Below are 17,046 nucleotides of genomic sequence, written 5' to 3'. Positions count from 1 at the left end.
TGATTCCTATCCACTTTAACATCATGAAGTGTGATATAAGATTCTAACTTGAGGTCACTTCAACATTATTCAATTACTTTTTTAGGGTAAAGGGGGGGGGGGGGGGGGGTAAAAAGGTTAGATCAACGAATCCTTATAGGGATTGATACAAGTTCTTAAGATTAGTTTCCTTGGGGGAAATTACCAATAGGGAAATCTTCAAGTTCTCGTCATTAATGTATGATCCTTTGGAATCCCTTAAATTGAACCAAAATCCATTCGATTAGCAATAATTTTTGGGTCAATGGTGAGGGAGGGAACTCTCGTCATGCACCTCACCCACCATAACGACAAAACCCTCTAGAGTTTAAGAAAAAAAATTGTGATTAAATACAATTTCAAAAGTTCTAATATTTTTATTTTTCAAAGAACACAATTAATTGCAGTGTTTTTATTGATAAAAAAAAAATCATGTGATTTTTAATTTCAGCTTTGTGAAAGAGGCATTTTATCACTTCGTATATGAAATACAAAATTATTTTTAGAGACTTTTGCCAACTTTTTCCAAAGCTTTCTCTTGCCGAAATATTCAACCCCGACTTGTGGAGATGTTGGGAATGACATTCATACCAATCCAATAACTTAAAAGAGTCTGCATCAGAGATTTGGGATCCAGTTAGGATCTCATAGGAAAAGATCGGTTGTCATCCAACCCTATAGGCATAAGATCTTATCAAACCCCTTGACTGTGTCTTCTTGGTTGAAACTTGAAACGCATTTCAAACAAACTACAAGGTCTTATGTATTTAGTATTGGTATTTACTATTGCGCCTCTCGTTAAATCAGACCCCAAATATTTGGAAAAAGACTTTTCTGTTCTATTTTTTAACCAACATCAAACATTTAACCAACAAATACTGCTCATCTCGGATATACACAATCACGAGAAGAAGTTTTAGATTAAAGTTCAATAGTTTTTGGGGTATTGAATATATGGTTTGAGATGACACACATACAGAACAGAGTTACTTTTCTATGAATTGTAAGCACTAGGGTCACAATGATAGATGTATGTGTTTGATTAAAAGTGTACTTCTTGAGATCCAATTACCTCCCTTTGAAAGAGGTGAGACTGCCGCCGCGGCCGATGGGTGTCTTTTCCTCCCTGAAAGGTTGGGTTGATGCATCAGATAGATTGGGTAACCTTGAAACACTACCCTTGCCCTTCTTTGCATTTGGTCCCAACACTTCTATCATGTATTTCCACCCGTCAATGGGTCTTCTTCGGCTAAATATGTGAGACTTGATAAAGCTCGCGATCTGCAAAACCACCCCCAAAATCTTGTAAAACAATTATAACACTGGGAAAGCGACAACAAAGCGAATAATGACATTGATCAATAGTGGTGGTCCTAAAGTCAGCTTTCATTAGATGTGAAGACTTCTGTGTTTATGACCAACATAAAACTTGTGCGTCATGCAAAACATCCAACCCAGTCTATTTAATTTAAACACACACCAAATTATATATATATATATATATATATATATAATTTGAGGTTGCAGTCATGCCTTGTTGACTGGGCAGATGAATAACAGTTGACCTGGCCTGGCCACTTCACTGTTTGCTTACTGGTCTATAGTCTACGTTTTGGAACATCGCTTGAAAAACCATTCTGACACCCAAGTTTGAATGAGCTCCTTATTTTGCGACTACTAAACTCATTCAAATTTAAACGCCATTTAGAATACATATAAACTCACCCTAGAACACCCTATAACTTTACCATCGAAGTCAAACTCATTAAGAATCACTAACCATCCTTAGATAACCAATTATATTTCTGTCGTAAAGACTCCCAAGTTACAATCCCACCTACATCAATATCACTTGTGTTAATCAGCTAAATAGAATGGATCAATTAATTCCTTAGTAGCGATAATTTGGCTTCTCTTTTTCTATTTATTTTATATCATTTTCAAGTCAACTTCCATTACTTAGACTCAATTTGTTTACCTGAAAACTTAGAAGCACTTTTATAGGAAGGTAAGCAATGATTTAGATCCATTGAATGAAAAACATTCTATGGTCTCCAATTCCTCCCACCAAACACAACCTAGCATCCTTAGATAACCAATTATATTTCTGTCTTAAAGACTCCCAAGTTACAATCCCACCTACATCAATATCACTTGTGTTAATGAGCCAAATAGAATGGATCAATTAATTCCTTAGTAGTGCTAATTTGCCTTCTCTTTTTCTATTTATTTTATATCATTTTCAAGTTGACTTCCATTACTTGACTCAATTTGTTTACCTGAGAACTTAGAAGCACTTTTATAGGAAGGTGAGCAATGATTTAGATCCATTCTATGGTCTCCAATCCCTCCCACCAAACACAACCTAGCATTCTTACCTAGTTCTCTGGTTCATTGTTGCTCTTAGGCTCTCTTTTTCTTGGTTTTTTTTTTCTGGATATGGAGCGTCAGACAATATTTTGTGGACACGAAAACAAGTCCCATTCATTAGTAATCCAGGATAAGAAATTGTGTGATAATGTTGACGTACCTGGAATTTGCTGAATGCAATTCTACGCTCAAACTCTTGGAGAAGGATGTCTTCCTCCCTCTGCGATATCTCCCAAATATTCCCATCTTGCGCTTTGGCTGTTGTTTCCCAACCGTCCGGCTTGGTTTTGAACTCTGAGGTTGCTGGGACTTTAGACTCGTTCAGATCACTGTTAGTGGAATCAAAAATCCTGCATGAAGAGGTAAAGTTAGCAATCTCAATAAGAAATTCGTAAATGATGCCAACATTAAATTGAACTATTAGACTGTGAAGATTTAACAACTTGGATAATTTGAGAACAATTCACATTATGCCATACTCTTCATGGCTTGAAAGTTCAAACTACTAAATTTTAGGGTAGAAATGAATTAGCATAAATAAATTGGTACATTTTATTTTACTTTAAATGAATAAATTGAGGGGGGGGGGGGGGGGGGGAAATATTGATTGAAATGCACCAAAAACCCTAAACCCCTCGAGCAAAAGCCACTAACTAGAACACTAGAAACCCTCGAGTTATTATTATTATTTTTTTTCACCAAAAAACAAAAATTTCAAGTTATTATTCAAGAAATATGATCGGATAAGCAAGTAACTAAATTTCAAACGCTAAAGAACTAAAGACCCCAAAACGAGAAAAAAAGAAAAAGAAATATTGATTGAAAAGCACCAAAAACCCTAAACCCCACAAAGAAAACCACTAACCCCGAGGTGGTTCTTTTTTTCTTACATTTTTACAACAAACAAAAAATTGAAGTTATTCTTAAAAAAATATCATTAGATTAGATACCCAAGTAACTCAATTTTCAAAAAACTAAAGAGTAAAGACCCAAAAACGAGCTGAAAAAAACACAAAGGTATTGCTTGAAAAGAACCTAAAACCCCAAACCCCTCAAATAAAACCAACCCAAAAATTGGAAAATAAAAATTACCCATATAAAGAGATTCGTAAAAAGGAAAACATAATCAGAATACTATCAAGCAATCTCTCAGCATCGATTGAGAAGTATCTAAAACCCTACACCCTCCAGCAAAGCCACTAATTAGAACCCTAGAAATGTTATTAAAAAAATTAGAACCCTAAAAACCCTTGAGTTAGTTTTTTTTTTTTTTTTTTCCATAAAAAAGAAAAATAGTTATTCTTCAAGAAATATGATCAGATAACCAAGTAGTTCAGTTTCAAATTCAAACACTAAGAACTAAAGACCCAAAAACAAGGAAAAAAAATCTCTTGAAAAGCCCTAAACCCCTCAAATAAAACCACAAATTAAACCCCTAGAAAAACCCTAAAACTAGAAATTAAAAATAACCCATATAAAGCGATTCGTAAAAGAAAACATACTCAGAACAACTATCAAGCAATCTCTCAATATCATCTCCACCTCCACCACCCAATTTGGCCTCTTCTTCCTTCTCGATCTCTTTCATCCACAACCCAGCATGTATTCTCTGCTTTTTAAATCTATAATCGTTCTTCATGTTCTCCACACTATAAATCTCCCCTTGTTTCTGCTTCTGTTGTTGTTGTTGTTGTTGTTGTTGTTGAATCTTATTAGGAGTTCTTCTTCGTCTCTCGTTCCAATTGTCACTCATCTCCTCTACGAAGGCCTTCGTCTCGGGATCCACATCTGATGGGAGGACTACAGTGGTAGTCCCTGAGGAGGACGGGAAGTTGACGTCCTCCTCCCATGGTGCTCTGTTCTTCGCAGAGAGATCTTCGGGAAGCCATGCTGATTCCCATGCGTTATTCCACTCGTCTTCACCATTGTTTTTAGAAGAGAAAGATTTGATTCTGTAATGGCTTTTTGGACTGAAAAGGGATTTTGGAATTGTGGAGGAGAAATTGTGGAAATGAAGAGTTGCTGCGACTGTGAGGCGTTTGAAGTTCTGCATTCTCGCTCTCTCTCTCTCTCTCTCTCCTCTCTCTACTTTCTTTCACATTTGCAGAACTTAAAACATCATGGTTCAAACCGGATATCCGATTCGACTCGGCCAAATTTATTAAATCTGCTATTGGCACTCCAACTTTTACTTAATGCACCCCCACTTTCTTAAATTATTAATAAATTAATATTTTAAAAAAAAATGTAAATTAAGGGTAAGTATTGTTAACTAAAGCTGACATTGGATCAGTCATTAGTCCCATTTCGGTTCAATATGGATTGGATTTGGACATGGTGCCAATTCTATAAGCATCAGATCACACTCTTCTCGGATCAGGTTGTGGTTTTTATCAAAAATCCACTCCAATAACAATTGGGTTAGATTCGGATCGGATCAAACACAATAAGATATACAAAATCTTAATAAACTTCACATATAATTTAATTTATATGCTTTCTTAAGTTTTATCAAATCAGGCCACCATTGATTCAATAACCTATTGAATCGAATTTTTATTAAAATCCAGATCCTTGATCTAGACCCAAAGTTATTAAAACAAATCAGATTTTGGTTCTTATCCAATCCATTAACTGAACACTAATAATGCTGGAATGACATTAGATTTACCGTGTTTACATTTCTAATGTGGAGGTGTGCACATAACCGTAGATTTATTTACCTGCATCGCAAGGAAACAACATCTACGATTATGTTCACACCTCCGCGTCAGAAATGAAAATACCGCAATAAATCCAATGTCACCCTAGCAAGACTCTTGACAGGATACAAAGAAATTAATTATTGTGATTTTGCACTAACAATATTCATCTTCTCGCGTTTTGGTAAATATTTTAGATATCACTACACCTTTGCATGCCCCTTTGACCTCAGTCTTATACGGATTATTAGTAGAAGATCAAGATAGGACTGGCAATGATCCAATATTCGATCCGATCTGAAAAAATTGAAAATAGGGATCCGATGACTTTTCAGATTGGATTCAATTCAACCCCAACCCAATCCGAAATATATCGGATCGGATCACTCGTGTTTATAATATATAAAAGAAACTTGTAGGGGTTCCTGTTGTCCTCTTTGTTAACAAAATAATTGAACTTAAAAAAAAAAACACTCCAAAGCATTTAATCTGCATCATCCTCCCCAAAAGGTGTGCATCCCTCTCTCTCTCTCACTCACACACACACGCACAATCTCTCTCCTCTCTTGATCTAATGGATCTAGAGCCATGAAATCGAAGCTTGGAATGTATGCATCGCCACTTGATTTTTGCATCGTTCGATTAACATTTGAACCTGCCTACAGAAAGAATACAAGCAAACAAACAAAGTTCTCTCTCTTTCTCTCACATGGATTGTACCTCATATCGCACATCCTGTGGTGAAAGTGTGTAGGAACCAATGATTTTCATCGAGATACAAGTCAAAAGGCATCTAAGGTTCTTGCTCACTTTCCACTCCGGATGTGTGATATGAAACACAATCTTGAGGTCACTTTCATCATTATTCTTTTTCACCTATATTGGGTACATTTTTTAATTTTTCACATTGGTTTTCAGCCTTTGGAGTCTCTCCTCCAACCGTCACACCTCAAGCGCAAGATAGTTTTTCACATTGGTTTTCAGCCTTTGGAGTCTCTCCTCCAACCATTACACCTCAAGATCAAGATAGGATTTTTATCCTCTCCCCTCAAATCCCAACCCCAACATCAATCTCATCCACCCTTGAAGATAGATTTTAAGGTAGAAAGATCAAAGGTTTTCTAAAAAGTCGTGATAATATGACGCCCCTTTGACACACATCACTATCACATAACCATAGATCATTTGCCTTGGGAGACGTAAAAAAATATATATGATTATACATATCTTGAGACAAATGTTCTACGGTTCTGTGATTGAGGCGTGTCAAAAGGGGCATCTGAAAACCATTACATTTTTCTAAAAGGGCTTAAAGACAAAGTTAAAGATGACTGGTTTCTAGAGAATATCATTAAGGGTTTTTGGCTAAAGTTTGAAGAAGAGGGAATTTATGCAATTGTATGAAAGTATTACAAAGGATATCGGGTTCACGAGGAGCATGCCATCAATTTGAAAGCACAAATGGATGTCAAATATTCATCAAAACATGAGGGTCATGTCTAAATCATCATTAATTTTTATTTTTTTTCTTTTAGAAATTTGCAAATATTTAGTTTAATTTGGTAATGAGTTGTTGCGAAGATGATTTTTGTAATTTTATAATTTAACTAACGTGTTTTTGCGTCAACAATACGCACTCTTCTCTCATTATAAGATATAAACCCCTCCACTTGTTTGGATTATTAGCTCCAACACGACTATCTAGCTCTAGCAAGAACATTTCCACCGTTTGGATGGTACTTCCAGCTTCCACGTCAAAGCTTGACAAAACTTGTTATAGGGTAGATTAAATACTCAAATAGAAACATAAATTCTATTGATAAACAAACATCAATTACAAGATAAAGATTCGAAGAACTACTACAAAATAAAAGAAAGGAAATCAAAAGATGTAACAAGGATAGATTTGGGGAAAGATTCCACCCAAAAATGTTAGAGCCTATCACCCTAACGTGATCAAGGATCAGATCAACCCATCAGGGATACAATAAATCTGAACTCAATTCTTTCCAAAAGGGAAAAACTTCAAAAAAAATTCTACACAAAACAAGATTCAATAAGGGGTAAAATCCAACCAGAACTCAAATTCTTTATCTCAATTTCTACATCTCAAAACAAGCCTTGAAGGTCCTATTTGTAGCATTTTTTCCTGCAAAACTTATCTGGCACCATCTTAGTCAATTAAAAGGAGAAGGGAACATGAATGGAGATGATGATGTAGAAAATAATTCATCCATCGATGGCTCAAATCATTTAACCTAATCAATTTTAACAAGCTAACCAAACTACAGTAGCTTGACCTTTCTCTCTGTCTTATCTAGAATGAACCTTATTTTTTTCTTTCAACTAAGATGTATACTGGTAAAGGATGCCTCAGCCTTTTACTTTCATGTGGTTCCATGGTAATATTGGAACTTGTATGCATACATTCCAAGCCTCATTCGTGGTCGACATGCTTCACTGGGCCGCATTTTTCAGTATGAATTTGATAATTTGATGTTGTTCAAGTAAACTACTTTATTTCTACCAATCCATAAAAGGTGACATTGAATTATATCCAACAATAATTGCCTGTTTGAATTATACAACTCTCATTGGTTAAGCAAGGTCTACTGAGTCCTACCTTACCTTGTTAGGCAAAAGGTTTGTTGCTTTATTAGTTGTCATTCATTCGCTTGCACCACCAGTACTCATGCTAGATCTGCTTATGTGTTCTTGAGCTTCTGCAAGAGCTGATTCCTTTGCATCGGCTGCGTACAAGATCTTCTTAATTGCTGCTGCCACCTTTATTGAAAGTTTAACAGGTGCAGTAAGATACAACATTATTGTTTCTTCTGAAATTTAAATTTCTTACATTTTAAAACTCAAAACAATAAAAATTGCAAGTTTATCAAAGTGGTTGAGATATTTTTGACAAAGATGACATATGGGGGTGGGGCATAAGCACTTGCACAGACATACATAGTATATTTGTTTATGGGATTACCAAGCTTAGGTTAGTGCAGTCTCATTTATACTTAACATTTACCTACTAAATGGTCTCATTTACAACAAAAGTGTAATTATTAGTTTAAAGCATAAACAAGCATTTCTCTGAAAATAGTAAAAATATATTCAGAAATGTCCGCACTAAGAAATTCTTACAGGGAGATGCTCCAACTCAGGAGTTTGACAAAGGATTTCGATATCGCGTAACTTTGCAAAGTAGAAATCTCTTTCTTTCTCCAAATTGTCTACAGAAAGCTTGAGATCTAGAACCTGCACAAAAAGCATAAAAAATCAATCATTTAGAATTTCAGGGTAACAATAGAGACAAAGATAGCATCAGAGCAAATTTTAATGCTTAATAAACCTATCATGTGTATTAAAACCCACACACATAAACATCAGGGAGATTAAAGCCAGGTATAAGGATCAAATGGTAAATTCTCAGGACAGATTGAATTTGGATGACAAAATCACTGAGGTCTATCAATAACTTGTGTACCTGCTCTGACAATGCCTGAATCTCACTAGAAGAGTTATCCATGCTTGAAACTTCACATGTTTTTCCTTGTTTGGGCCCTATATTAAAAGAATTCAAAATAAGGTTACAAAAAGAAAGTCACCAACATGGAATCTAGAGGTTATATAATGACAAAAGCTTACCAGAAGTTTTACTAAGTCCTGTTGCAGCATCCAAGCTGTGGTTAGGTAAATTATTCGTTTGAAGTGATTTAGTGACTTTGTTAGATCCCTTGGAATTCCGTTCCTTGCCACCCTTGCATCTTCGCTCCACCGGGTTATAATTTCTAGAAGAAAGGAAAACAAGAAAAACACACCGAGGCGATTAGAGTACTGGAAATAATAATAATAATAATAATAATAATAATAAAAGTTGCATACTCATTCATAATGCCACCATTTACAGAATCACAATAGCGTTTAAGCCATTGTAAGAACTCCAAATTGTCCAAAGGTCGTCCTTTTACAAGCCTGTTGACTTCAATATGCTGTCACAGCTCCAAAAAATAATTAATCAAGAAACAGATATCCAAATCAATATTCAAATTATGTATAATAAAAATGGTGGCCAAACGGCAATACTAACTCAGTTTTAAACTAATTTATAAGCTGTTATTGATGGAAATATTATCAGAACCGCTATTTGGACTAATGCCTTGGCTAGTATTGATGGGATGTGTACGAGAATATGGCTACACCATCCCCTCACATAACGGGAAGACTACTCAGTTGACATAAAACAATCATGGAATTGAGTAGCTCAATTTGCATGCATTTAAACCTTTTTTTTATCAACAACACGCATGTAGACCTCAATCTATTTGAGAGGGTGAACACGGCCCATAAGAAAAATCAATAAATGGAACACCCATACTCGTGGGGCACATTACATTTGGATGTTCCATGTCCAGGAGATCTCAGTCTTAACATTGACCCAATTTAACAGCCAATTGATCCGACCTATCACAAACTTTTGGACAGTCAGTAACAGTTGTTAATCTTCCAAAATGGAAAAAAAAAAAAAAAAATCTATAGATCAAATATTACAAGCAACAAATCAGTAAAAAAAAATTTGTAATAAGAGATCTTCCTAATTGGTACTTTTCACATAGTGTGTCCCAATTAATGCCTGTAAGATATCCACGGGCTTAAAAAGAAAGACAGCGTGAAATCATGCAAAGTAATACACGAAGACTTTACACTACAAGCAAAAGACAGCACTACCTTCTCTATTTTTAACTTGTTAAAGACTTCTTGAAGAACCTTGTAATTTTGAATCATGTCGTATTCTGTCTTCGCTTCAAAATTCACCTATAATGAACCCAGGGGGCAAAGTTATCAAAAGTGTAAATAGAAAGAAGTATACAAAAGCCTAAGAGGATTAATACCTTATGCATTGGGACGACTCCTGGATGAGTCATGTCCATCATTTGACACTGAACAGCGCCTGATGCAGCCTAGTGACAATATTTTCAACAAAATTGGGGAAAAAAGGGATTAAGAAAGTATTAAGTTTCAAAAGGAAAAAAAAAAAATGAAAACTTATCTCAAGCCTACACCTTCATACTTATAACGACCATGCAAGCTATCTGAATCTTGTAAATTCTGATATTGCACAGTTGTATACAAAACCTAAAAGTGTCAAAATTTTCTAGTCTCACACTCGAGCGAGCGAGAGCGAGAGAGAGAGAGACCAAAATTTTCATTAAAAGCAAATTTGATTAACCAGCATATCACCACCTAAATCCACCAAGAATTCATTTCCCTCAGTTTAGTGATACACTGATATGAAACAAAATGCTTAAGTTAAACGAGGTAAGCAATTATCTGAAAATTGTATAAAATCATTATGGGTTACTAGGACAAAATTAAAAATTTGCGCTTAATGGTTTATCCAAGTTCGAACTATGAACTCGTGGTAGTCACGTAATTCTTACCTTACCCATTTTGCTCTCGAAAAAATTCTTACCTTACCCATTAAAAGATGACAAACAAGTTACCAACCGCGAGTTCAATTACATGTAACTAAATTGACACCATTTTACACTGATGCAAGACGACTCCTTTTTCCCAAATTGGCAATGCAATCCTAATGTGGCAATGCAACACACACACACACACACACACAAATGACCATAAACCCCATTTTTTGGATGGGTAAAGCTGGAATAGAACCCACAACCTCAAAGTTGCATTGCAAGATATCAACCAATTGATCTATGGGTCCAAGCCATGAATCCCTTGAAACACTAATTCCCACACAAATAAAAATAAAAAGGCTGATTTCTTGAAATCAAATTCCCACAAAGAAATATGAAAACAAACTCCAAAGATTTAATAAATAAGCCACAAATCCCTGAAAACACCCATATATGCGTTCACTCACAGATGCATTGACAAACCAAAAAAAGAATAAAAAAAACAATTCTTGAACCCCGAATAAAAAAATAATGGATGAACTAAATTAATTCGTAGAATTGTCAAAATAATCAAACATGAACAAATTCATTCAGTCAAGATCACGTAAATCTGTTATAATCTGCCTTAAATATAACAAAATCAACAAAAAAATGAAACTAAAAAACCCAAACCCTAACATTTATCAGAAAAGAAACAATCAATCAAACAAGAAAACATAATACCTCCTCAACCCTAGAGAGATTGAGCTGAAGAGTGGCATTAATCCAAGACAGAATTTCAGACCTCCCAACGAAATAAGCACCATCCATCATCCCTATATTTGCAGCTACCATCGCCATTTCTTCTACAAATTTTCAGGCTTTCTGCGCATGCAAACCCAAAAAGATTTGATTTTGAAAACAAAATTAGGAGCGATTGATGCAAGATTTTAGGGGTTCGATTGTTTTGAGAAGTTAATGAGAAGATTTGTAGAGGAAATGTAGAGAAATCGAAGGAACGGTGGAGATTTGAAGAAAGAAGTAAAGTACCGAAAGCGATAAAACTTGAAAGGTTGAGAGAGAGAGAGAGAGAGAGAGAGAGAGGGAGAATATTACTTTGAATATTGGCACGAGGGGGAACACTATATTTAAATATTTTTTTATTTCTTAACTATTATTTAATTAATTTTTTTAATTAGTATTTTAGGATATTATAATTGAGAATTGATTTCCGGACCCCCCCCACGTGGCATACTCAAAATACTCTCCTGATGTGGCATATGCTAGAACAATAGATTTTATGCCTTGTGATACACTTTTACACATCTCCATAGATTTTATGCCACTTTGTATCCCGAGGCATAATATGTATGGTTCTAGAACATGCCACGTCAGCGTGGGGGAGTCCGATTATCACAACTAATTATAATTTCAAGCCGGACGAGAACGATTGTTCTATTGTGTTGTTGAGGGAATAATCTGTATAATTTTGAGTAATGATGCTACTTTGGATGTCCACGTGGAATAAATATTTTTTATTATTAATATTTCTGTAAAAAATAAAAAATAAATATTTTATTTATTAAAAATTAAATTCAATATAATTTTATTTGACTCGTTTGTATTGAAATACTAGTTTTTTAGTAGAATCAATTCGATGAATATTCAAGTCAAGTTTTAAAATTATGTTTTAATTATTTAAAAAATTATATATTTTAATAAATCTAATATACATAGACCAAATCAGTTTGATGACGATCATACTCGTCTCCATCATCATCATTGGTGTAGTCATCACCATCTATGTGATTTAAAGATTACTAATTTTGGTAAGATAAACAAGTTTTTTTAATTGTTCTATAAGAGATGATCATAGTTAAGGGGCATGCCATTATAAAATATAATAATAGCTCAAATATTCTTGAATAAACATGTTTATTTAAACTTAAAAAATCCTTTTTAGACTAATATTTGATAAATTGAATACTAAAGAGTCCATAATTTTTATAAGGGACATTTTAGTACTTATTTTCAAAAAATAGGATTCGTCGCACCCTAGATAAATCGACAAAACAACAAACCCACTTAAACCACCTAATCCATCCCAAGCTCATCTATAGCACTCAAACGTTCAACATTCAATTAAAACAAACACTAGGATTCACTACAGATAAATCAATAAAACAAACAATTTTACCAAAACCTCCAAATAATCCCGGCCAAAACCATGCCAACATAAACCCTTTCCAAAAAATTGCCCCTTGAAATCGGAAAATTGCCAAATAAACAAATCAAACACGATATATCTGATGAGTCCCAACATAACAAAATGATAGCTCAAACTAAATCAAACATCATGTGCGAGTGTATTCAAACAAATATGGCATAAGGCAATGTGAAACAAACATTATCAAAATAAAAAAATTAAACGATGAACCAAGCTACAAAGCATACCATCCATTCTCCATGCCATGACAAATGAAAACATAACCAAAATACCCTAAACACATGCAAGAACTACGCAAAACAATCAACCACAAAAAAATTGATCATACGCCAAATCGATCAACCACAAAAACTAAGCCTACGCCAAATCAATCAACCACAAAAAATAATCCTATGCAAATCAATCATACGCAAATCAAATCGACCTCAACACAGTGAAGCCCAATCAAGATTAAACTAAAAAATAAAAGCATTTACCAACAAACAACAAAATAAAAATAAAACGAAATAATAATGACGAAGGCTAAATCAACTCTACATGCATGATCATTCAACGAAGAGAGCTTCGAACACAAGGAAACCAAATGGAAAAAAGAGAAGGAGAAAATGACCTACCTCGTGAAGACAACCCAACAAACACGTACCTCGACCAAACTATATCGTCAAAAATCTCCAACGATCACGAGCTCACACACTATAAAACACCCAGCTGCAATAGCCAAAACCCCAATCAAACCAACCATAAATCATCTTGATTGCAAAACCCAATGCAAAAGGAAAGGAAGAAGCAAAGAGGGAGAGGGAGAGGGAAAAGTGAAAAGGATAAGCACGTGAGAAATCCGTTCAAATCAAAATAAGTAAACGTATTGGTCCGATCATTATGAACGAACCAATAGAAAATAAAAACAGTTTGATTTTCATGTACAGACCAATAAAAGCAATCCGTGAATGCAATACGGACCCAAAGAAAAAAATAATAATAAAATAAATAAATAAAATTATATATATATATATATATATATATAATATATATATATAATATATATATATATATATATATATAATATAATATCAAAATATCAAAATACAGAAATATAAAAAAAAATACAAAAAAATAAAAAGAAGTTCAAAACTCGGAATCAAAAAGGGGAAAAGAAAAATATTTCAAAAAATTGCATTACATGGTTTGAAACGTCAATCACTTTAAAAAATCACCAAATTTCTATCCAAAATTTCAAAAGAGTTCCGTAACGCGAAATCAAAGATTTCAAAAGAGCTAAGCTTATCAAACCTCGTACATATAGTTCTATTAGAGTTTTATCATAATCATTTAGATTTTTTTGAATGGGGTTTTGTCCGGTTTATTCTTGAAATTGAAATCAAGTTTTTCTATCTAATTACGAATTTTTTACTACTTTACAAATTTTATTTCCAAATTAAAAGAATATATCAATATTTTTTATTTTATAATTTTATCATATTTGTTACATTTTTCAATGGTATACGAAAAGTGATATTTTTTGCAGAAACCTCAAGACTTGTTGACTTTTGAAAATTTTTATAAGCTTCTTAAGAGGTTTCAATAACGGAGAAACAAAGAAGGTGGACTCTCAATGATATTAACATGGGAAGGCATTGGGGATAATTCGGCAATGGAAAGTCAATGATGTGGTACATAATGAACTTCATATGCATGCGAAAGTGAGGTATTAGCCCGTATTACAAATGAATTTGAACCCAAAACAAATGTTGAAAAATAAGAAATCTACAATGACGAAGGTGACACAAACAAAGAATATAATATAAGTGATTATATATTATATCTATATATATGATAGAACATGATGAATGAGAACAAAAAGTAATACAAATTGTGATGTGGAACCGTGGAAGATAAATGACAACCATAACATATTGTTTGTTATGTCATACAACATAACAACTTAAGTCAACATTTTCTTCCAACGGACTTAATTAGTCGTATTTCCTGACACTTTTCCAACTGCTCAATTTGCTCTTTTGTGATGACTTTTTTTGTTGTTATGATGATAGTTGCAGTAGCTATGACTATCGACTTTACTTAAAAATGATTGTCCAAGTCTATCGTCTTCACGAATTTTAACATAGTATGAAAGGAGATAATTTGACCATGTAAAGTCAATGGGTATAGTACATAATGGATTTCACAAGCATGTGAAGGTGAAGTATTAGCCAGTATTGTAAAAGAATTTGAACCTATAAAAAATATTGAAGGAGAAGAAAACTATGATGATGAAATGAATACAAACATAAAATATAACACGAATGATGATATAGATGAAATTGACCATGATGAATGAAAAAATAAAGGTCATGAGATGGATAACATAATAAAATCTCAAATTAGATAGTATTTGATTCGGCAAAAGAGGCATACTAATTTTACAATAAGTTTTAAAAGAAATTGGGATTCAACATACATAGATGAAGTTATCATAGACAAAAAAAAAAAAAAACTATCATTGGTAATAATTGTTATGCTATAAGGAATGGTGGCATCATGATTGAACTTAGGTAAAACGTCATAATGTAATGAGAGTAGGATGCCAAAAAAATGTGTGGTTAAGTTATAAAGTGAAGATGGTATATAGTATTAGTTGAATAACACATACAAGAAAATTAATGTGACAGTCCACTTTCGATAAATAAGTAGACTATATCAAGTAAATAGGCTAATATTTAGTCTTGGATGGTGAAATTGTAATTCTAACAATATCCTTTGTTTATTAGAAAAATTACAAGAATAATAGAAAAATTATCATTATACACGATTGATAAGAGTGAAACATTTTGCATAATTTATTATTATTTTTATATATTATGTACACAAATTATTTGTGTGTATGGTGTTGCAAATTAGGTAAGTTCAACATACGCAAGTTAAATAATCTTCAATGTCAATGATAAATGAATGATGAAGCTATAATACCAAATGATGCGAACCTCACTTGCACGAACCATGAAGAATTATATGACAGTACGTAGGGTGTGGATTTAGAGAAGCAAATGTTGCAGATCTTAGTTATCTAATTTTTTTAGTGAATTTTTTACAATAATTTTGTACAATGAATCACAATTTCCTAAATTTGTTAGTAACTCATAGGGGTGTATATGAGTTGGTTTCGATTTGATTTCAAAGGTATTTAGAACCATAATCATTATATTTGTTCGATTTCAAACTTATCAATTCTAATTCTAAAACAAGTGGAATATGAATTAGAACAGCCAAGAAATGCGAGTACATGTTGATTCCGATTATTAAGAATCAAATGAGGAAAAAAATATTTTGAATTATTACAAAACATTTTTTCATTCATGAAATTAACATATAACTTACAAAAATATAAACTTAATTACAATTTATTTTATTAAAGATACGAGTTAATGATTTTTGTAAAAATTGAAATTTATCTTCTTTACAATTAATAATTATTTAGAAAAGATGACCCATTTTAAGCTCCAATACATAGTTTGTATGAAAAAAATGAAAAACTTTTTATGTAAAATGTATTAATGTGAAAATATTTTTTCTTAAATCATCTATAATATATATAAAAAATATTGATCAAATTAACCGATTTCGGATACCCACTCACATAAGATAGAACTTAAAGGTTATGGTTCTTATCAGTTTTGTTCAATTTTATACTTAACTCTAATCAATTCCAATAAAAAGAAAATCAGAATCAGGCTTTTCGATAGTTCTAGTTAAATGGGTATTCGTTGATACCCTTAGTAACTCATAATTAATTACTTTGTTTAATTCTACAGGAAAATTGATGAATAAAAATTTGGATATTCTCAATTTGTATATATATATATAATTGTGCATTTTCAAGAAAAAGACACATTTTCTCAATATAACAATTTTCGATCATAATTGTAAATTAGTCTTCAACTTAACCATTTGGAAAATGATTTTCTAGATGAAAGAAAAATAATAATGTTATTCCATAACAACTATCCCTACTGTAGACACCCAAAATTACACAAACCTACAAAAAAAAAGATTTAAAAAAACTCGATCCAATCTCAAAATGCCAATAAAGACTCAAAAAAATATTAGTATGCAAAATATTACTTTTTTTCAAATAAATACCCAAAGGCCACTAAGTTGCCTGTGGATTCCTAATAAATGTCATTTGACAATTTCTCACCATTCATGCATTCTCCTATTTACCCATTCAATATCCAAACCTAGTCTTAATCCCATTACCTTAACTTAAGCTCATCCAAATCCCTAACATGTTCAGTCACATTCCAAACCTATCTCCAATACCAAAGCCCAT

The 17,046-nt window shown here is 33.1% G+C and overlaps 2 protein-coding genes across 2 annotated transcripts; both read right to left on the bottom strand.

The window, feature by feature from the left end:
* Positions 1-881: 881 nt before the first annotated feature.
* Positions 882-4,469, bottom strand: LOC147405764 (mucin-like protein). The gene is made up of 3 exons (XM_086433605.1): positions 3,891-4,469; positions 2,549-2,738; positions 882-1,299 (listed from the first exon to the last, which is right to left on the bottom strand). The coding sequence occupies exons 1-3, from the start codon at positions 4,439-4,441 to the stop codon at positions 1,087-1,089; spliced, it is 954 nt and encodes a 317-aa protein (XP_086289731.1). The 5' UTR covers positions 4,442-4,469; the 3' UTR covers positions 882-1,086.
* A 2,509-nt stretch (positions 4,470-6,978) lies between these two features.
* Positions 6,979-11,590, bottom strand: LOC147405763 (microtubule-associated protein RP/EB family member 1B-like). The gene is made up of 8 exons (XM_086433604.1): positions 11,237-11,590; positions 9,983-10,051; positions 9,819-9,905; positions 8,976-9,082; positions 8,739-8,881; positions 8,578-8,654; positions 8,235-8,348; positions 6,979-7,874 (listed from the first exon to the last, which is right to left on the bottom strand). The coding sequence occupies exons 1-8, from the start codon at positions 11,351-11,353 to the stop codon at positions 7,758-7,760; spliced, it is 831 nt and encodes a 276-aa protein (XP_086289730.1). The 5' UTR covers positions 11,354-11,590; the 3' UTR covers positions 6,979-7,757.
* Between the last annotated feature and the right edge of the window lie 5,456 nt (positions 11,591-17,046).

This window comes from Akebia trifoliata, chromosome 3 (assembly GCF_017979445.1).
Source record: "Akebia trifoliata isolate Shusen 1 chromosome 3, ASM1797944v1, whole genome shotgun sequence".
NCBI classification, from domain to species: Eukaryota; Viridiplantae; Streptophyta; class Magnoliopsida; order Ranunculales; family Lardizabalaceae; genus Akebia; species Akebia trifoliata.
Note: the sequence above shows the minus strand (reverse complement) of the source record. Positions and strands in the feature narration are given on the sequence as shown.